Consider the following 23,963-nt stretch of genomic DNA (forward strand, 5'->3'; position numbering starts at 1 on the left):
AGGCTTAATTCGTAAGTTGACCTAATTGAACATAGGTAGGTGAGTTAATTTAGTGAACATAGGCTAGTTAGGAACTCTATTCTTTCATTTTTACTTTCTAGTTTATTTGTATTGTATTGTTTTGTTTGTTTTTTGTTCAACACAACATTAACAACAACAATCAAACACAACAATCAACACATTGTATTTTAGTTAAGTTTCGTTATATCTTGGTTTTAGTTAAGTTGTATATTATTTCTAGAATTTGTTATTTATTATTTCTAGACACTGTCGTTTTATTATTAACCCCCTCATGAACGGCTGCCTTGACGCGGCGAGGGGGCTTCCCACTAAATGCCGTTCAAATAAGTGCTTCTACTTCTTCACTTGTTTGTTTTCCTAAAAATGCAATTTTCTATCTTTTTCTTGGTTGCATTTTTTTTAGCGCAAACAATCTCTCAATCATTGTTTACATACGCACATGTATGTATAATATACACAAACATATAAACAACGGTACAACACAACACACACACACACACACACACACACACATATATATATATATATATGTATATATACATACAAACGAACATACATACAGAGAAACATACAAAAAAACAAACATACAAAATTGTAGTTTAGCGAGATTGTGGTTAAAGCAAACATGCTGAAAATAGTGTTTGATTGAATAGGTCATGTTTGTATTTTTGAATTTTTGTGAGATGTTTGTTTGTATGTTCTTGTATATTTTTTGTTTGCTTGTATGTTTGTTTTTATCTATGTATGTGTGTAAGTGGTTTTATGTTTGCATGTATCTGTTTATATATGATATGTTTCATTCATAGAAGTCAATATACTAAAAACTCATATAACCATTAAAAGATATTATCGGCAAACTGACAATAATAATAATAATAATATAATAATAATAACAATAATAATAATAATAATAATTTAATAATAATAATAATAATAATAAGTTAATATTATTACGCAGTTATTGTTATTGATTTAGTCGGGTCGATGTTGGGAACCCATCTACGCTGTGTTGTTGTCGTTGTTGTTGTTGTATTATTATTATTGTTGTTGTTATTATTATTATTATTATTATTATTATTATTATTATTATTAATCCTATATTGTTATTATTATTATTATTATTATTATCATCATCATCGTCATCGTCATTATCATCGTGAAAATGAGTGAGTGAGCGAGTGTAAAATAAAAAGATGTGCAGACAGATAGATAGATAGGTAGGAAATGGATAAATAGAGAGATAAAGAGAGAGAGAGAGAGAGAGAGGGAGAGAGAGAGAAAGAGAGAAGATAAAGAGAGAAAGAGTAAAAAGAATAATTAAAAAAATAGTTAATTATATAAGAGAGAATGATTGAATGAAGGAAAAAAAGAAGTGAAAAAATATTTGAAGATGCCCGAGTCGGAACGAAAAGAAATTAATGTACACAAAAATGGAATGTTCGCCTAATGTGTATAAGTCTGTCTATCTGTCTGTATGTATATGTGTGTGTGTGTGTGTATGTATGTATGTGTGTGTGTATGTATGTATGTGTGTGTATATGTGTGTTTGTATGTAAGTGTGTTTGTATGTCTTGACACTGGGTGTGTCAGTATTTTGTTGGAAAAATGTAATTTGAAAAAAAAACTTATACATCTGGAGGAAACCTTTCCAATTTGAAAAAATACAGAAAAAAAATTTCTCAGGAGATAATAAATACAAAACAAACATACAAACAAACATACATACATACATACTTATACACAAACAAACCTCTAAAAAATATAAAAAAAACCCACAAACTTACAAACAACTTCGTACACCAGCCAAAAAACAATCAATGAAACATGCCAACATACATACATACAAAACAGGCTTGCATATACAAAAACACAAACACATACAAACAAACAAACATACAAGCAAACAAACCTTAAAAACAAAACTACTTTTCTTCTTTCCACTGCCACTACTACTATTATTATTGTTGTTGATGTTGATGATGTTGTTGTTGATGTTGTTGATGACATTTATATCAAGAACACTAAGGAGATTGCCATTATCGTCTTCATTATTGTTGCTGTTGTTGTTGATGTAATGATTTTCATCACTATTGTTGTTGTTGCTGTTGTTGTTGATGTTATTGTTGTTGATGTTTTTGTTGTTGCTAAGCATCTTTCCTTCTTCTATAGCTTCCTTCATAGAAGTTGCCTTCTTCTGTTTCATACTCGTTCTACGTACTGAAGAGCTGAGTGAGTGAGTGAATGGATGGATGGAGGAATGAACGAATGGATATATGGATAGATGGAGGAATGGATAAATAAATATATGGATAGATGTATTGATGAATGGATATATAGATAGATAGATGGATGGATGGATGGATGAATGGATGGATGGATGGATATATGAACGAATGGATAGATAGAAAATGGATTAATTGTTAGATGGGTAAATGATGGATTGATTGATTGACAGGTAAATGAATAAAAAAATATCCGTCCGACTCCGATTTCCTTAAAAATTCCGACTCTGACTCTATCCTGGCATTTTTATCATTATCATCATTGTCTCCAGCGTCAACATCAACATCATCATCATCACCATCATTATCATCATCACCATCATTATCATCATCACCATCATTATCATTACCATCATCACCATCGTCATCATTATCATCGTCACCATCGTTAGCATTACCACCTTCACCTTTATCGGTTCATCATAGTATAGAAGGTAACAGTGCACTTAGGAAATATAATGAAGAAGAATCGTTTTTGGAGACATCATCATCGTCGTCGTCATCATCATCATCATCGTCGTCATCATCATCATCAACAACAACAACAATAACGCAAGTTCTTCTAGATGACAACATGTGCGTGTATCTCTTTTTAACAACACATTAAGCCGATGAAAATGTTGTTGTTTGTTGTCGTTGTTGTTTGTCGTTGTTGTTGTTGCTGTTGTTTGTTGCTGTCGTGTTGTTATTGTTACTGTTGTTGTTGTTGTTTTAATCGTTTCCATTCAATACAAGCAGTAGCAGTACAAACAAAGATTTGGCGAACCAGCAATAAATTAATTTCAGTGGTTTTATTCTAAATACAGAAATTAATTAGCACACAAACACATACAAACACACATACACAAACACACACACAAACATACTCACGCACACACAACCAAACTAAATCACATTATATATTTTTTCACACCATTCAGTTGAACAATCAAATATTAAAGAATTTTTTCTCCTATTTTCAGCATCTTTTCAGTTCAATTCAATCCGTTATTTTAATCTCTCTCTTTCTCTTTTTTTCTCTCTCTCTTTCTCTCTCTCTCTCTCTCTCTCTCTCTATCTTTCTATCTTTCAGTCCTTTTGACTCTCTCCACCTTTTTGTTGTCTCTTTTTTGCGCTCCTTTATTTAAAGTTTTATTTTTCACTTTCTGTTTTTCTCTAATTCACTAGCTACTTCACTCCCTAATTTATTTCTTCATTCTATCTTTCTTACTTTTTTTCAAATTATTATTTATTTTCTCACATTCTCATCTCTTTCTCTCTCTCTCTCTTTCACTTTTTCTTTCTTTCTCTTTTACTTTTGTCTCTCTCTCTATTTTCACCTTCTCTTTTTCTCACTTTCTCCCTCTCTCTCTCTCTCTCTCTCTTTCTCTTTCTCTCTTATTACTGCATTTGAAAGAAAAACTGAAGCAGAAAGCATTGAAATGCCAGACCGACTGAACTGAATGAATACTATGGTTAATGAAAAAATCGTAAGAAAGAGAGGGAGAGAGAAGAGAGAGAGAGAGAGAAATGCAGATTGAGATGGGAAAAAAGAAATAAAAAGCAAAGAAAAAAAAGAAAGAGAGGAGAGAGAGAAGAAAGAAAGAGAGAAAAAAGAGAAAGAGGAGAGAGAAGAGAAATTGAAAGAAAGTGAGAATAGAGACAAAGCAGCAGTTAAAAAAAAAGAGAAAAAGAAATGAAAGATTGAAAAAGAAAAGAAGAAAGAGTGCAAGAACGAACGAGGAAAAGAATAAAAGCTTTTCCAATAGACAACGAAAATAGCATAAGCCAGAGAAAAGCAATAAAATTTTCGACAACAAATATTTTTCTACAAATAAAATTCTTCTCCATTATCTTCAAATGAATCGATGAACGAGTGAATGAGTAAATAAATGAATGAATAAACAAATGCGCGTATGAGAAAATGACTGAATGGATGAATGAATGAAGAAAAGGAAAGAAAGAATAAACGAAAGAATGCCTGGATGATTGGTTTGATAAATGTTTCGCCCACAATGAATAAGCATGGGGAAAGATAAATAGACGAATGAATGAATGAATGAATGAGTGAACGAGTGAATGAACGAATGAGTGAACGAATGAGTGAACGAATGAATGATAAAATAAATGAATGAATGAAAAAACGAATGAATGACAAAATTAGTAAATGAATGAAAGAAAGAATAATAAGCCAAACTAGTTATTGAAACCTCCCTTGAAACAACTGAATAACTAAATCAATAACTCAAACATTTAATTCTGAAACATGATTTCACCGTTGTTATTTTAACAACAAAAACATCATTATCATCATCATCATTACCATTACCACCCTCATCATCATCATCATCATCATCATCACCATCATCATTATCATCATCATCATCAAGGTCATAAGGTCATACGAATGAAGGATGGGCTTGACAACATCTTGAAGGATGTTTGTTAACGAATTTGCCCGGACAATGATGACGACGACGACGACGATGATGATAATAATAATAATTATAATAATTATTACTATTATTATTATACTGATAATAATAATAATAATAATAATAACAGTAATCGATCATCGTTGATAGCATCTTAATTCCCGTAAACCCATTCAAACTATAAATCAAGAAGTTTTGAAATTTAAAAAAATGGCGGGAAAGCAGCAAAAAATGGCGGGAAACTAACGAAATACGGCGCGTAAACGAGAGAATAGCGCGAATATTGAATAAAAGTTTGTTTTCGCTACTTCAAAACAACAAAGAAAAAATGATTAATATCCCAAAATGAAAAATTTTTCTAGGCTATGCAAAACACACAACGCACACAAAAAATACAAAACCAAACAAAAAATAACATTTCAAAGTACATACAACACAAAATACAATACATGACGGGATAGTATAATGGTAACGTTACTGCAGTCTTGCGTTACAGACGCCGAGTTCAAATACAAACTGAATCCGGAAAAGTCAATGATTTCATGCGTTTTACTACATATAAATTAATAAAAGTGTTGATGGTGATGACTACGATGACGATGATGAAGGATATGATGATGGTGGAAAAGATGATGACGAAGAAGATGAAGATGATGATGATGTTAATTACGATAATGATGATAACGAGGACGACGATGATGGTGGTCTTGATGACGATTTGCAAAACACTCTTATGTTTTGCAATTAAAATAAGATTAAAATAAAATTGAGATTTACAACTTCAGAAAATGCATCCTATTGAATTAGGAAAGAAATGTTTAAAAGTGGAAAGTTGTCAACAAAACATAGACAACAAAACGTGAACAACAAAACTTTCAACAACAACAACAACTGCAATATTAAGATGACTACCCGTTTTAAAAATAAGCTTGCATTACATTTCATGTCTATACAAACAAGCAACAATAACAACAACAACAAAGACAGCAACGACAACGACAACAATAACAAAGACATCAAAATACCTTCTGGTATTACTGCTGTGTCTATGTTGTAAGTCGCGTGACCTTGAGGATTTGTTATTTCTTTGCCAATGATCTTTCATGTCAACAATCTGTTGTCTTAGTTCGTCGTCTTCACACATGTCTGCCAAGGTTGTATGTTTGTTTGTCTGTTGTTTGTTTTGTATGTCTGTTTTTGGGTTTGTTTATAAATACGTTTGTATGTATGTTTATGTGTGTGTGTGTGTTTTTTTTTAGGTTTTTAGTCCGCTTTTTAAATTTTGTAGTTTTGCAAGTTAATTTTGCTTGCTTTGTTGCTGTAAATTTGTCGCATACTTGCTCCGTATGTATTTGGCTATTTATTTCTTCGCGGTTATAGTAAATCATCGAAATTATCAACAGAAAATTCGTTATCATCATCATCATAGAAAACATCATCATCATCATCATGGAAAACATCATCATCATCATCGTCGCCAGGATCATCATAGCCATCATTTTCATCATCATAGCCATCATTATCATCATCATTCTCCGGTTTGATTAATCAACTGGATGGAGTCATTGGTTAAATGAATACATGAGAGTGCGTGAGAGTTGTTGTTGTCGTCGTTGTTCTAGTTGTCGTCGTTGTTGTTGATGTTAATGTTGTTGAGGTTGATATTGTTGCTGTTGTTGTTGCTGTTGTTGTTGCTGTTGTTGTTGTTGTTTTTGTTGTTGCTGTTGTTGTTGTTGTTATTGTTTTTGTTGTTGATATTGTTGTTTTTGATGTTGTTGTTGTGGATATTGCTTTTTGCATTTTGCAAAAAATTAAATACATTACGTAGTATTGTTCATATTAAATGGCAGTCATTGATGTCGTTGTTGAAGGCCTTTTGTTGATGTTAAATTGAATGAGCGTTGCTGACAACAACAACAACAGAACATCAACAACATCAACAACAACAACAACAACAACGAATTTTAATAACAATAATAGCGAAAAATAATTAAAATAGGATGCTACTCAACAAAAACATACAAAGCACGTACAAACTAATTAAGTACAAGTGCACTTAAGTTGCACCTACAATATGTACACATGTAGGTGTGTGTGTGTGTTTGTGTGTGTGTTTGTGTGTGTGTGTGTGTGTGTGTGTGTGTGTGTGTGTGTGCGTAAGCACGACAGTCTTTCTGCATGTATGTATAAATGTATACATGATTGTATATATTTGAATGTATATATGTATGTATGTATTTATGTATGTATATATGTATTTGTGTGTGTGTGTGTTTATGTACGTGTGTGTATTTATGTATGTGTGTGCCTGTGTACGTGTGTTTAACAGAACGCACAGATATACCAAATACCACAAACTTAATAAAACTCTACATCACGGCCAAATTAGTCTGTACAAATGATGCGTGGTACAACTGTCGATTTATTCATTTTTTGCTTATCTATTTATTCATTCTTTTATTATTCTCTCATTCCTTCGTTCATTCATCCATTCATTCATTCGTTCGTTCATTTATTCATTCATTCGTTTGTTCATTCATTCGTTTATTCGTTCATTCATTCATTCATATGTTCATTCATTCATTCATTCATTCATTCATTCATTTTTTTTGTTAGTACATTCATTCATTCATTCATTCCTTTATTTTATTTATTCATTTAGTTATTCATTCATTAATTCATTCTCTCATTCATTCATTTTTTCATCAGCTAATGAATGATTGTTATGTAACTTCGACATACTATAAACAAAAAGCCGGGTGATAAATAAATGCCTGACGAGTTCCGACGACGATGATGACGATGATGATGATGGTGGTGGTGGTGATGATGATGGTGGTGGTAATGATGATGATGATGGTGATGGTTATAGTTGAAATTATCTTCTTCGCAGAACTAATTTAGTATTTTTTCCTTTTTGCAAAAGACAAAAGCTAATTTTTCAATTAAAAGATAAATACAAATGACAACAACAACAACAACAGCAACAACAACAACAACAATAACAATATTAATAATAATAATAATAGTATAAATAACAACAACAACAACAACATATTCCTCTAGTCGAAGCCAAACACATTTTAATCCAATTACAAACAAGATGACGCAACAACCTCGTCTACTAGTACTTCTGCTGCTACTACTACTACAACTATTACTACTACCTACTACTACTACTACTTCTGCTGCTGCTACTGCTACTACTACTATTACTACTACCTACTACTGCTACTACTACTATTACTACTATTACTACTACTACTACTACTACTACTACCACTACTACTACTACTACTACTACTACTACTACTACTGTTGTGATTGTCGCTGCTAAAGTTCCGCTACCACTACTACTTCTATTGCTGCAGCTGCTGCTACTACAAAGACTACTACTAGTACGGCTACTACTACTACTACTACCATTACGACTACTACTACCTTTTAGTTCGATAGCCTCTGTGGCCATTCATCCATTGTAATTGAATCGGATGGGTTGACAAAATTATCCACACACAATTTATATATGTATGCAATTATGTATGTTCGGTGTGTTTGTATTTATGTGTGTTTGTATGTGTGCATTTATTTGTTTGTGTGTGTGTGTTGTGTGTGTGTTTGTATACGTGTTTGTATGCTCGTCATTGCCATCATCGCCATGACAACTTATTTGCGTCATCTGTAATATATTTTTGGGCCAAATTTGCATATCGGTAATTTTATCATCATCGTCATCACCATCTTCTTCTTCATCTTCCTCATCATCTTCATTTCTTCATCATCATTTCGACATCATCATCATTCAAAACAATCATTCGTTTCTCAATATTTTCCACATTATATTTATAATTTAATTTATGCGCATAAATTAAAAAAGCTCACCCAATGGCGTTTCTCCGTTCCGGGTCCTGGCATCCAGGTTAGCTCCGTGGGCCAATAATAACTCTAGTACACCGAGCTATCGATAGAATTCATGAATATTATTAAGATGATTTGCATGTTAATTAGCTGATTTGCAGATATAAATTAGGCGATTTGATGTTACAAATATTTATCAAAAAGTTAACAAGAAAATGGCATAAAGACGGAGAAAAAGAGAGATAAATCAAAAGAGAAAAAAAAAGAATAAAAGAATGTACGAGACAGAGAGAGAGGGGGAGAAAGAGAAAAAGAGAGAGAGATAGAAAAAGAGAGAGATAGAAAAAGAGAAAGAGAAAAGATATGAAAACAGAAAACTATACCAAACTTATACAAAACAATACAATCGATACAAACATACCCTACAAAATTCCAATTAAAATGAAAATTGTACCTCAGAAAGAAAGAGAACCTCTGTACATGTACGTACATACAAACCATCAACACATAATAAACTTTAAAATAAGCGAAATAAAATAAATATTAACATTTTTTTGGTGTAAAATTTTAATGGCTATATAAAATGAGAAAAAGAATTATCACTATAATCCATTTTAATCCACTGTAGAATAATGAAAATAGTAATAATAACAATAAGAATGATATTAACACTTGTTTCATTGCCAAGAAATAATTTTTGAAGATATGATTTGTACGCCCGAGCGTTTGAAGATACTATTCTGAACTTCAATTCTGAAATATTTCATTCGCTTATTTTATTTTATGTTTATTATTACCACTATAATAATTATTAATATTATTTAATATTATTTATTATTATTCCTTCTATTTGTTATTATTTGTCTTATTGCTAACATTAGCAGCTATGAAGATGGGAACTGACATTGACCAGATAAGAAAAGAAATTTATTTTTATTCTTATTTTTATTACTATTACTAGCAGTAGTAGCAGCAGCTGCTGAAGTATTAATAGTAGCAGTAGCAGTGGTAATAGTAATAGTAGCAACAAATACAGTAGTAGTAGTAGTAGTAGTAGTAGTAGTAGTAGTAGTAGTAGTAGTAGTGGTGGTAAGAGTAAGATGTATATATCAATTGCATACGGAATATTGATTGGATGGATACAGGCGGATGATAATTTTCATCTTTACGCTCTAGACATGAGCGCACCTTAAAATATTTTCCTCTTTTCATCTTCTTCCTTTTCCGGTTGTTGTCTTCATATTTTGGTGACGTCATTTCGCAGGATTAGTTGTTATGACGTTGTTGTTGTTATGGGGTTGTTGTTGTTGTTGATAAGTTTATTATTATTTTTATTGCACAGCCTGCTGTTCTACATACAAGAAGTGGCGTTTTTGTCGATATTTTTCAACAGGAGCGTAAAAAAAAACTTACTTTTTTGGCTCTTTGGTAACATGCCGACAAAAACATCATTATCATCATTATCATCATCATCATTATCATCATCGTCGTCGTCACCATCCTTTTTTATTTTTCACATATATATTGATTAAATTTGTTTTTCCATGTTGATTTAAGTTTCGCTATTTTCAATTTCGTTTATTTATTTTCGTTGGATGAAAAAACGCACGTACAATCAAACATACATACATACAAACAAACAAACAAACACACACACATACACTCATACACACACACGCACATACATACGCACATACAAGCGTTCATTCATTCACATTACATAACTCCATATCTAGTGGTTTCAATCTTAGATTATAAGAAATGAATCTATAAATATGTAAATGAAAACACGAACACACACACACACGCACACACACAAACATACACACACATTATTCACAATTAGCAAATGCATTATATTCATTTTTCAAATGTAATGAATACAGTTAAGTATTATATCATCGTTGTCATTATTATATTTATATATATGTATATATGAGTGTGTGTGTATTACATATCCGAATGAAGGGAGACAACAACACAAACAAACAAATACACAGACAGACAGAAAGAAAGACCAGACAGACAGACCAACCGACAGGCTAACAATTAAACTGACTCATTTTATAAGGAAGAAAAACCAGTGGGTGGTTAACCAACATCAATAATAGCTTCCTTGCTTTCTACACATTATAAAAATGGAGAAAGAGAGAGAGAGAGAGAGAGAGAAAGAAAGAGAGAGAGACGAATGAGTGAAAAGAAATAAACCAGCGGTAAAAAAAAATTTGTTTCAAGTTTGAGTGAGTGAGAATGACGATGAAATTGAAGAAAGGCTTGATTAGATGGACTCCATTGTTGCTTTCTGTCATGTTTATTTTGCCTTAACATCGCAATCAAAAGCTTTTTTTATCCTTATCTTGATTTCTCTCTTTTTTATTTTATTTATATAGAACAATCAGATCAGAAAAATAATAAAACTCATTCAAAAATATGAAGAAGAATAAACACTTAAGTCCTTAACAAATTTTTTTTAATACATCAATTAATTAACCAATAGGAAAAAAATGCTAATGCAACCAACTAATAGGATAAAAATAGGTCGAACAAGCAACCAATAAGATAAAAGTAGGTCAAACAGTCTGACCTGATTCCAGCAAACGGCGCAGTGGATTGGCTGCCACAATTCGTGGTCTAGGGCGTCGATGTTGATGCCTGGTACGGTGAGCAGGTATTGGGCGACGTCTGTGTATCCATTGCAGGCGGCTATGTGCAGCTTTAAAATGGTTTTTAGGGGGGTAATCTATTCTAAAAAATTCATGCATATACATAAAAATACAGAAAAACTGCCACAAAATTCAAACATTACTCTAAAAATAGGTTACAGATACCGTAAAAGTTTACTAGAAGTTGTGTACTAACGAGAGTTTCTCCATTCCTTCCGGTCCAGTTGACGTCTATCTTCTCCTTCAGCTCTCTCAACATCGTCTGTTCTCGAAGGTTGCGTGTCTCGTCTATCAACTGTTGCGTTATCCCTGATGGGGATGGCGATGTTGACGGCGAGGCTGATGATTACTGTGACAATGAGGATGGCGGTAGGTAGCTTGGAAAATGTCTACCACAGTCACCAACCCTTGAAACATCAGACGTCACGAAAAACAGAATATTGTCATTCCTTCTGCTGTCAAACACGTGCTCGGTAGCTGTTATGAGCTCGCAAAAGTGCTTCCCTACATTTCTTTGAAATTTTCGGCGGTTTAAATGCCAATTTTTCCGCTTCATGCAACAACATTAACTTTTTACGCAGGCAAACCTCGTCAACTTTGTAGAAATATATTCAGGAATTTTTAAAATGAAATTTATTCAAATTTTCTCCGCAATTTCAATAATAATTCGTTCAAAATCATTTCTTTCGCCATATTACCACAGCAACCAGCAACCAAATTGGCCATAAATATCATACATACATGCAGAAACACACGCACGCAGAAAGAAAGATATCTGACGATAGTTGGTTATTATTGAAGCAGGGCAAGTTGCGTGATGAAGATAAAGAAACCAACTGATCACACACCGCACCTACACCCATACCTACACATACGTACACACACACACACACACAGACATACACACATACATACACACATACATACACGCATACATACACACATACAATTGTGTTCGTGTTTCTATGTCTGTATGTATGTGTGTTTGTGTGTGTGCGCACCAAATCATTTCTTTTATGTTGTAATGAGCTTATCATTGATTGATGAGTGGATGGTAAATGTGTTGCTGGGGATGATTATGATGATGATGGTGGTGATGATGATAATGGTTGTGGTGATGATGATGATGGTGCTGGCGATAGTGCTGATGATGATGATGGCGATTCACATCTAATTATTCATTCATTTACTAACTCGTTCATTCGTTTATTTGATCGGTTTTTATAGATAGATATCCATTCATTCATCTATTTATATATCCATCTATCCGTCAATCTTTTCATTCATTCATTTATCCATCCATCCACCATCCATCCATTTATCCATTCATTCATTCGTTAATTCATTCATTAATTCATTCATTCAATGATTCATTCATCCACTAATTCATCCATCAAAAAACCTCTTTTCGTCATTTCCGTCTCGATGTAGTCAAGGGTGGCGTCGTTGTCGCAGATGTCGTAGGGCATCATGGCGTCGCAGTTGACCGCCATCAAGTTAGATCCACTTTTAATCGTTTAGTTTTTTAGATTTATGGCTAAATCCACTTTTAATCGTTAATTATGGATTTTACGGTTTGATTATGTATGATATTAGTTTCTGAATTATTGGTGGGATGGTTGATTTTTTATGGGTGAATAATTCTTCTACTCAAACAAATGAAACCAACTAACTAAACAACGTATCAAACAACCAACCACCCAACTAACCAATCAATCAAACTACCGACCAACCACCCAACCAACCAGCCAATCAAACCACCGACCCAACAATCAACCAACCAACCAATCAGTTGCCATCTCAATCAAACACTTGTACATGTATGAATGACAAGAATGGCCGACAAAATAACCAGCCAGCCAACAAACCAGACAACCAGCCAGCCAACCAACCAATCAGTCAACTAACTTTTCAATTAAATGTTTGCATAGATAGAGGTGGCCACAGGCAGCCGCGGCGTGTAGTGGCGTCCACAGTTCGCTGTCGCAAGCGTTAACGTTGGCGCCGTATTCTATTAATAGGCATAACATTTCTTCGAAGTTATCTATGCAGCACTGTGTGTGTGTGTGTGTGTGTGTGTGTGTGTGTGTGTGTGTGTGTGTGTGTGTGTGTGTGCGTGGTATGTGTGTGACGGAAGTGAAGAGCGTCGACGAATATATACATATGCATGTATGTATATATATTGGTGCATATATCTCAATCGACTTAAAAAAGAACGAAAAATGATAACAAATTCAGAAAAATATTTTAAAAACTGTAAAAAAAATACAAAAAATGCAACTAAAAAAACATTAAAATAATACAAAAAAATACAAAAAAAATTACCAAAAAACGAAAGTAAGACACATTATGGAGAAAAAAAGGATGAATTAAATAATTATACTAAAAGATACAAACATACAAACGAAAGTACAAACATACATACATACTAATAAACATACAAACATAAAAAGAATACAAACAAGCATACATAAAAACATAAAAAGAATACAAACAAACATACAAACAATACAATACAATACTTGATGCATGGCCGTGAGCCCATCATCATTTGCAACATCTGGGCTCACACCGCTTTCCAAAAGTTGTCGGACTGTAATTAAATTTTTTTATAATTTTTTTTGTATTTATATAAACCTACACACAAACATTCACATACACACACATGCATACATACATATATACAAACAAGCAAACAAACATACATTTTTATACATACAAATACAGAAAAATACACACACATACATACATACATTCATATATACATATACAGACAAACAAACATACATACATACATATATATAAATACAAAAAATAGCTTAAATGTTAATAACACCTTGTTCAGTCATGGGCAAAATAAAGATTATTGGTGCGGCGTGACATAAATATACAAATGAATAGAAGCAAGCAGATACACATGTATGTATGTATGCATGCATGTATGTATGTATGTATGTACGTACGTACGTACGTACGTATGTATGTATGTATGTATGTATGTATGTATGTATGTATGTATGTATGTATGTATGTATGTATGTATGTATGTATGTATGTATGTATGTATGTATGTATGTATGTATGTATGTATGTATGTATGTATGTATGTATGTATGTATGTATGTATGTATGTATGTATGTATGTATGTATGTATGTATGTATGTATGTATGTATGTATGTATGTATGTATGTATGAAAAAAATGGCGTCGAGACCGGTAAAAATAAACGAGCTCCTTTATTTTATTAATAATAATTTAAGTTTAATAGAGGAAGAATCATTTATTAATAATACTAGTGAATTTTATACTAGTGACGATATTGTTTTAGCAATTAAAACATTAAAATGTGAAATAGACTCACTAAAACTGGATAAAATAGAAAAATTTCCCTCGCGCGGGAATTCAAAACGTGAAAAACTTCTGGAATGCTTGACTTTATTCAGGTATATTAAAAATAACAATTTGTTGGATAAAATAGCATTATTTTGCAGTTCTGATATAAATAAAATACCAAACACGGAAAACTGGCTGAAAATAAATTTCGACTTCGTTAACAAACAAATAAAAGAAATGTTGTTCGCTCAACAAGCTGAGATAAATAAAATGTTTTCGTCTTATACTACCGAGTTGGATAATGTTAAAAATAAACTTAACTCTCTTGTTGCAAACAATGTTGGCAAAAAAGTAAACGTTGACTCAGTAATCTCTAACAATGTAAATAACACGTTGCCACCAACTAACCAAAATGCGCCAGGAATTTTGTGGGCGGACGTCGTGTCATCACCCACTCTGGACGAAGCGTTCACGTTGGTGAAGCGGCACAACAAACGTCCACGTTTGAACGTCTCATTGGAGGCCAACAGCAACGGGGGAACCACTTCAAACAACAACAACGGCGAAATCACTTCAAACAACAACAACGAAAACACGGCAAACATCAAGACAGCTAAAAAACCAACAAAAGTTATTGGCAAAAAAGTTGTTGAAGATTGTAAATTGAGGGCAGACAAAAATTTAATTAAAAAATCTGTGTTCTCAATGAGCAACATTAGTAAATGCCATCGAAGAGATGTTGTTGAATTTTTGACGAATTTTTGATAAAAATTTTGACAAAGATGACCAGGAATCAACAATGTTCATAGTCTGCATCGATAGCTCAGATGTCGGTAAGATGAAGGATCCTGACATTATGTTGAAAAACATTATTGTGCGCGAATGGCGCTTCAATCAGACGAAACCTGATGCTAATACTCTGAATGGAGAGTAAAATTTTAAATAACCAATTTTTAAATAATGAAGAACAATTGTTACAAAATTCAATAATGTTTGACGGTCCAAGGTCAGTCAATGCTAAATATCAATCTTTCATTTTTGACGTGAGTAATTCAATGCTAAACGTTATGCACTTGAATATAAGAAGTCTAATAAACAAAACTAACGAACTTTATGATTTCTTAATGAATTTTTCCTTCAAAATTAATGTCGTAGCAATAACAGAGACCTGGCTAAATAATGAACATGATGTTGAAATGGAGGGTTATCATTTTGTTGGAAAAAATCGATGTGGTAAGCATGGTGGTGGTGTCGGTTTTTATTTGGAAAATAGTTGTTTATATAAAATTCGAAATGATTTGAATCTTATTGGTTGCAAAGACTTCGAAACATTTTCAATCGAGATAATTAATAAAGATTCAAAAAAAAATTCGATAATGATCGTAACTTACCGACCTCCGTCTCAAGATCCAAAATTTTATATCAATCAATTAGAACAGTTGTTACACGCTGCGAACAATGAAAATAAATTTATCTGTTTAATGGGGAATTTCAACTTCAATTTATTTTCCGTAGAAGAAGACAACAGCACAACTAATTTTTTTACATCTCACTTCATGCTACAATTTATCACCGATTATTACAATTTCAACAAGAACCAGCATTAGAAAACAATCAGTGATAGACAACATTTTTGTGAACTGTTTAAAACCTTCAAGACTGAATGGCGTTGTGATGTGCGATCTATCAGATCACTTTCCGATTTTTGCTTCAATTGATGATGGAAATAGAAGCATTGATGTGAAAGATTCAACACAAACGAAATTCTCTTTTTCAACACATCGTCTGCGGAGATTGAATGAACGTTTGCAATATTCTGACTGGAGTGAAGTTTTTGATTGCATCGATGTTGATATGGGGTTTGAATTGTTCTTCAACAGATTTCAATCCTATTTCTATGATGCGTGTCTGATAAAATCAAATAGAAAGAAAAACAAACTCTACAAACAAAAGCTGTGGTTCACTGCAGAATTTAAAAAATTATTAAAAAAGAAAAAATGTTTATTTAAAATATATCTGAAAAATCCGTCAGAAGATCGACTTTTAAAATTCAAGACTTGTAGTAAACTGTGTACCAACTTAAAAAACAAATTAAAACGTAGATACTACACCAACCAAATCGAGCAAAATATAAACAACAGCAAAAAAACTTGGTCAATAATTAAGGAAGTATCGAATAGATCCAGTGGCAATAAAACGAATTTGCAAGTAACTTCAAATGAACAAATAATTGAAAATCCAGAAAATTTTTTGAATGATTATTTTATCAACATAGCACCAAATCTGCTTAAATCATTTCAAACAAATAATCAATGGAAAAAGTTTCTTGGCAACAAAATACCAAACTCGTTTTTTTGCCTCCACGCATCTGCAGAAGAAATTATTTTCGCAACAAAACTGCTGGCTTCAAAATCATCTAGCGGCCGGGATAACATTCCAACAAAAATAGTCATATCAACAATCCACACCACAGCCTGGGTTCTCGAGCACATCATCAATCGATCACTCACAACAGGTATTTTTCCTAGATGCTTCAAAACATCTAAAATCATACCGTTACAGAAAGTAACCGGAAATAATGATGTTTCTAATTTTCGACCCATCTCATTAGTTCCTGCATTTTCGAAAATAATAGAAAAAATTATGCATAAACGAATAATATCGTTTCTAAAAAAAAATAATATTCTATCATGTTACCAGTTCGGGTTTCGAGAGAAACATTCAACAGAACTGGCAATAATAGAACTCGTAAGGAAAATTGGAAAGCTTGCGGAGAAAAAACAATTCATCGTAGGAACATGTCTAGATCTGTCGAAAGCTTTCGATTGTATTGATCATTCCATTCTGTTGGGTAAACTTGAACACTATGGCATAAGAGGAACGACTTTGAAATGGTTTGAAAGTTATTTGTCTGAAAGAAAGCAGTTTGTCAGCTGGGGAAATAAAAATTCAACATTACAACATAATGGTGTTGGAGTCCCACAAGGAAGTATCTTGGGACCACTACTTTTCATCTTGTTTATTATTATTTCAAATTCAATATAAGCTGGATTTGTTTAAGTGCTTTATAAAAGACAAAATTAAACAAACACAAACATACTCGAACGAACGAATGAACGAACGAACCGACGAACGAACGAACGAATGAACAAACGAACAATAGAAAGAATGAAAAAATGAAGGAGAGAATGAAATAAATAAAAAATTCACAGTCTAATTCATTCGATCCATCGCAATTATCCATACATTATAGAAGCTTTTAGCCATTCATGTCATACGAATGAATGAACGTATGAATGAATGAATGAACGAACGAACGAACAAACAAACGAATGAATGAACGAACGAACGAATGAGTGAAGGAATGAATGAATGAATGAAATAAAGAAAGAAAGATTGAATGAATGAACGATTCATTAAGTTTTCACCGATTATTCTAATGTTTTTATGTTTAATATTATTAAATGTAATAATAGCAATATCAATAACAATATATTCCGTATAAGGCAACATCATCAGCAACAACAAACTTTGTAATAATAATAATAATATTAATAATAATAATAACAACAACAATAAGGATAACAATAACAAATGTTATATGCTATATTTTGGATAGCAACAGCTCTCTCTTGCTACGTAGGAATATTTTAAATAATTGCTCGGAGCAAAAAGAAATAAAAAAATAACTTTTTGTTTTGTTTTGTTTGCTGAGCCTTTGCTTTGTTTGTTCGTGGCGGTTGTTGTTTTGTATGTTTAAGGTTTTGTATGTGTTTGTATGTTTTTTTATGTAAGTATGTTTGTGTGTGGATGTTTGTCAGTTCGTGTGTCTATGATTTTATGTATATATACATAAATTTTACCTTATCCTAAAAAAAACAGTTGAAATAAAACATTGTATGTATGTATGTATGTATGCATGCATGTTTGTTTGTACGGTTGTACGCTTGTACGTGTGTATGTTTGTACGATCATGCATTTGTATGTACGTTTTTGTATATATGTCTGATAATAGTTATGACTTTTGTATTAATTAATCGATCAAAATCCTTTGGCATGCAAGGTAATCAGGGGCGATGTTGATCAGATGAACAACAGTTGAATTAACTACAATTGCTATTTATATTTCTCTATGTCTGTATGTGTGTGTGTGTTTGTTTCTTTCCCTGTGTGTTTATGTGTGTGTTTGTGCTTGTGTGTATGCGAGTGCGTGTGTTTGTTTGTATGTTTGTATGTATGTGTGTCAGTGTGCATGCAAGTGTTTTTATATAAATGTTTATGGGTTTATCGACTCTCTGTCATTGCTTCCATTTGTTCTCTCTCTCCCTCTCTCTCTCTCTCTCTCTCTCTCTCTCTCTCTCTTTCTCTCTTTCTCTCCCTTTTTGTCTTTTCTCTTTGTCTTTGTTTTTTCTATCTCTTTTTTTCTCTCTATCTTCTTCTATTTTTCTCTTTCATCTTCAACCACTCATTTTGTACTCTTTTCTACATTTTCTATTACCTCTTTTACTTTCTTCCTTTCAAATTCTATCTATCACTCTCTCTTTCTTTCTCTCTCTTTCTTTCTCTTTCTCTCACTCTTTCTCTCTCTCTGTACTTACAAAAATAAATGAATATATAGATATAATATAGATATAGGTAGCCGAGATAAAAAGATACATACATTGATATTGAAACCTGCTTGCATCTGCCATTACATTAAATCATCATTAGGTTACGTTTTAAAAGTACTGTATATGTATGTATGTATATACAGTCAAATGTGTATGTATATGTGTTTGTGTGTGGGTGAGTTTGTGTGTTTTTGTGTGCGTGCGTGTGCATGTATGTATATATGTAAAAGTTAGTCAAATTTCTCTTTTTTCACCAAACCCATCTATTTAACACAGAAAGGAAAGTCAAATACAACACGCACACACACACCACACACACACTCACATACATACACACATGCACACACACACTCACATACACACACACACATTTAGAAAAACCATTAAATCAATGCGAGATAAGGAATTCGACCAAAAAATAAATAAAATTATTTCACAGATAGACATTTTTTTTTCAGGCCAAAAAATTGAAAATAAAATCGGAAAATAAATAATAAATATATGAAAAAACAATTAAATAAAATTTAATAAAATATTAAATAGAGGAAATATTAACGTACATACAAAAGTTTTACGTGTAGGTACACACATTTCATTCTCCCTCACTGCAACTATGCAACTATGGCGGAAATGAAATGGAAAAAATATTGTTAGACGGAATCAACTAGTGGTATTAATAAATTCTCTATTTCTTTGTTTTTCTCTCTCTTTGTTTCTCATTCTCTTTTTCTCTCCCTCTCTCCCTTTCTCTCTCTTCTTTCATGTTTTAAGTTTAATCCCCACATTTTTAAATACTTCTGAAATACCATTTCCTTAATCTTTCACTCTCTCTCTCTCTCTCTCTCTCTCTCTCTCTCTCTCTCTCTCTCTTTGCCAAGTTGAATTTTCAAATTTTTCTGAAATACCAGTTCTTTGATTTCTCTCTTTCTCTTTCTTTTTTTCCCTTTTTTTCTCTCCATCTCTTTGCTTTAGTTGAATTTTCTACTTTTTAAAATACTTTTGAAAACTGCTGAAGACGAGATTTACTTTTTTTTATTCTTCGTTCAGTCGCTCATCAATTATATTATTATTCATAACAAGAAAAATTTGAATCGGATATAAAAGCAAAAACATATAGATAGATTGAAAGGTAAAGAAAGAGAGAGAGAGAGAGAGAAAGAGAGAGAGAGAGAAAGAGAGAGAGAGAAAAAGAAAGATTTATACATAATGTTGAAATAATAATTATCAGTTGAATGATAGAATTAAGTTGACGAACAAAAACAAGTTTGGAAAAACAATTTATTTTTTCTTTCAAGTAAATACATTGGCGCTTTGTTCCCGCCAGCTTATCTTGATTTATATTATTATAATAATAATTATTATTATTATTGATATTATTATTATTATTATTAATACTATTATTATTATTATTATTATTAAGACTATTATTCTTGGTATTAATGTTATTATTAACTAACCAAACGATAGTAATGTATATAGTTTTTGTAGTTCATTCTTTTATTTCATACGCTCGTTCGTTCATCTGTCTGTCTGCCCGTCTATAATTTATTCATCCAATTTCATTCATTCTCCCATTTGTTTATTTTTTTATCAATCTTTCCATGAATCACTCAGTTCAACATTCAGTCAATCATGGAAATGAAATTTTTTGCAAATTCATTCATTGACAAGTAAAGTCATCATTCAACTAATCAATCGCCCGTTCGCTCGCTCGCTCAGTCTTTCATTCATTTACTCATTCGTTCGTTCATTCGTTCATTCATTCATTCATCATTCATTCATTCATTTATTCCTTCGTTTGTTCATTCATCAATTGTTGTATTTATTTAACCGTTCATTTGTTCGTTCATATTTTCCCTCTTTCCATCATTAATTCGTTTGTTTATTCGTTCATTTTTTTATTTATTTATTCATTCCTTCTTTATTTTGTTCATTCATTTCTTCATTCATCATTCATTCATCCATCATTCATTCATTCAATCGATCATTCGTAGTAGTAGTAGTAGTAAAATTAGTAGTAGCAGCAGTGGTAGCAGCAGCAGCAGCAGCAGTGGTAGTAGTAGCATCCATTTCGACACACCCACCGCATAATAGTATCATCGTTATGCATTCAAAATTAGCATCGCTGCTAATGTACCGAAAGATGTAAAATATAATGTATGTAATGCTGGAGGTGAAAATTATGTGTGTGATTGTGTGTGTGTGTGTTTGTCTGTGAGTGTGTATGTGTGTGTGTGTTTGTCTGTTTGTTTGTGTGCGTGTGTGCGCGCCTCAGTGTAAAACCTTTTCAAAAAAGTCAATAAACATGTAAACAACAAACAAACAAACCACCAAAGACAAAATAACTGCAACAACAAAAACAAATTAATTACACACACTTACACACACTCGCACACCACACACACCACACACACACACACACACACACACACGACACACGACACACACACACACAATTCAGTCAATTTGTTTTGCCATTTAGTCAAGCCATCCAATGATAATAATCAAACAATTGGAACATAATGAAATAAATAATTCATTCAATTTTAGGTCGCGTGCTCCAATTAGCTTTGTTCCAATTCACGACTTCATTTTTCATTTCATTCATTTCTATTTTGTTCTTATGTTTGCTACACCATCATACAACCTCACCACAAAGCAGCCAGGCACACCAATAGCAACCACACCAACCACGCCACACCAACCACGCCACGCCACACCACACCACATACCTTCATCGACGTCATTCCTAGCGGCAGCTTCAAGTAGCCTAACCTTCCCAACAAACCTCACCTCACGTAGCTGTTTTTTAACAACACCGCTGTTTGACTTTTTACTCATCTGTAGCAGGGGTTTCTTAGCCACAGCTTTTTCTAGCTGTTTTTCATACTGGCAGTAGCGTTTTAGCTGCAGTAGCCGCTTTTTGTGGGCGATTTTGTGGCGTTCGCTTGACGGCTGGACGAGGTTGGCTTCGTCGATCATGTCGGAGCGTTTTGACATTCTGTAGTAGCTGTATTGGCTGCTGCGTAGCTGGTAGCTGCTTAGCTGGTAGCTGCTTAGCTGGTAGCTGCTTAGCTGGTAGCTGCTTAGCTGGTAGCCGCGAGAGCTGGTGCTTCTTGTGGCTAGGGATTGCAAAATCTGAGAGTGCGGTGGGTTTTTATGTTGTTTGTTTGTTTGTCTGTCATTGTGTTTGTTTGTGGGTCTGTATGTTTGTTTGTCTGTTTGTTTGTTTGTGGGTTTATATGTTTGTTTGTGTGAGTTTTTATGTTTGTTTGTGTGTGTTTTTGTAAGGGTGCGTAAGTATGCGTGTGTGTATGTTATCCATTAATTTCAAAACATAATACCCACATACTAAACAAGTTTTGATATTTTTTGAAAAATTATTCCACATATTGAATGAGAAAAATAAAAAAAATGAAAACATTTTTTTAGAAAAACAAATTATGAATAAACTGGAAAATGTCGAAAAATAGACTTTTTATGAATGCCTTTATTTGCTGGAGCTAAGGGTGAATGAATCTGAAAAAATTATTTACGCACACACACACACACGCACGCACACACACGCACGCACACACACACACACACACGTCAATCAATCAATCAAGCAACCAACCAAATATCTTAAAAAAACTTATAACCATCATCATGAAGTCTATCTATTATGTAAATTAAATGCTGTCTGTACGTACGTCTGTGTGTGTTTGTGTGCATGTGTGTGTGTGTACGTCTGTGTGTGTTTGTGTGTATGTGTGTGTGTATCTGTATGTACGTACGTGTATGTATCACAATCATCATCATCACCCCAGCGGTTATCAGTTATCATCATCAGCACTTATAGTGCCATAGATAAAAATTTATCCCATAGACAATTTATTGTCGAAACTGTCAAAATTTTTTTTCCACCACAATTCATCACTGCTCCTATAATCGCTCACATTATTATTATCATCAATAAAATTAATGTTATCAGAAGCTGCAGCTACTGTAGCAGCGTCATCGTCGTCGCCATTGTCGTCGTTATGTTCATCATCATTGGCATAATCATTGTTATCAATCTTACGTCATCATCGTCATCATCGTCATTGTGTTGGGGTTGAATATTAAATTAGTAAAACGGAGCAGAAATTAATACATACAACGATACTGCAAACAAACAAACACATACACACACATACAAACACATACACACACATACACATACAAACACATACACATACACACACATACACATACACACACATACAGACCCATGCATACACATATACACACACATACACACATACATACAGACGCATACAAACATACAAACATGTGAACGTAAACATACAAACATAGTCACCGCTTTTTATGCAAATGCATGTACTAACAATTCTGCGAACTAAGCAAAATAAACTTTCGCTAAAAATATGTCTCAAAAAGTACAACGCTAAACAAATTGTTTATTTGTTAAACGGTACACAAGAAAACGCCAAACGTAAAATACATACATGCATACAAACACAAACAAAGAAACGTACAAACATACATACAAACAAACATAAAAATATACATACATACATACATACAAACAAACAAACATAAAAATATACATAAATATAAACAAACATACAAACAAACATACATACATACATACACAAACAAACAAACAAACATATAAAAATATCTACAATACAGAAAAACAAGCTTAATACACAAAATACTAGCGTTCAAGTGTTTCAAGTTGTATATTTGGGCACAATTCACACACAGTTTTACCGATTTCAATTTTAAATCATGGA

At 32.7% G+C, this 23,963-nt stretch overlaps 1 protein-coding gene across 1 annotated transcript; it reads right to left on the minus strand.

The window, feature by feature from the left end:
* Window positions 1-2,170: 2,170 nt before the first annotated feature.
* On the minus strand, window positions 2,171-22,107 carry HELRODRAFT_120022 (hypothetical protein; the record flags this gene model as incomplete). The annotated part of the gene is made up of 9 exons (XM_009017047.1): window positions 2,171-2,246; window positions 5,743-5,863; window positions 8,600-8,675; window positions 11,160-11,288; window positions 11,435-11,547; window positions 12,641-12,744; window positions 13,147-13,292; window positions 13,761-13,831; window positions 21,915-22,107. Coding segments are annotated over 9 exons (1,029 nt in total), but the record flags the coding sequence as incomplete, so codon positions are not given.
* Window positions 22,108-23,963: the final 1,856 nt, after the last annotated feature.

This window comes from Helobdella robusta, assembly GCF_000326865.2.
Source record: "Helobdella robusta unplaced genomic scaffold HELROscaffold_2, whole genome shotgun sequence".
NCBI classification, from domain to species: Eukaryota; Metazoa; Annelida; class Clitellata; order Rhynchobdellida; family Glossiphoniidae; genus Helobdella; species Helobdella robusta.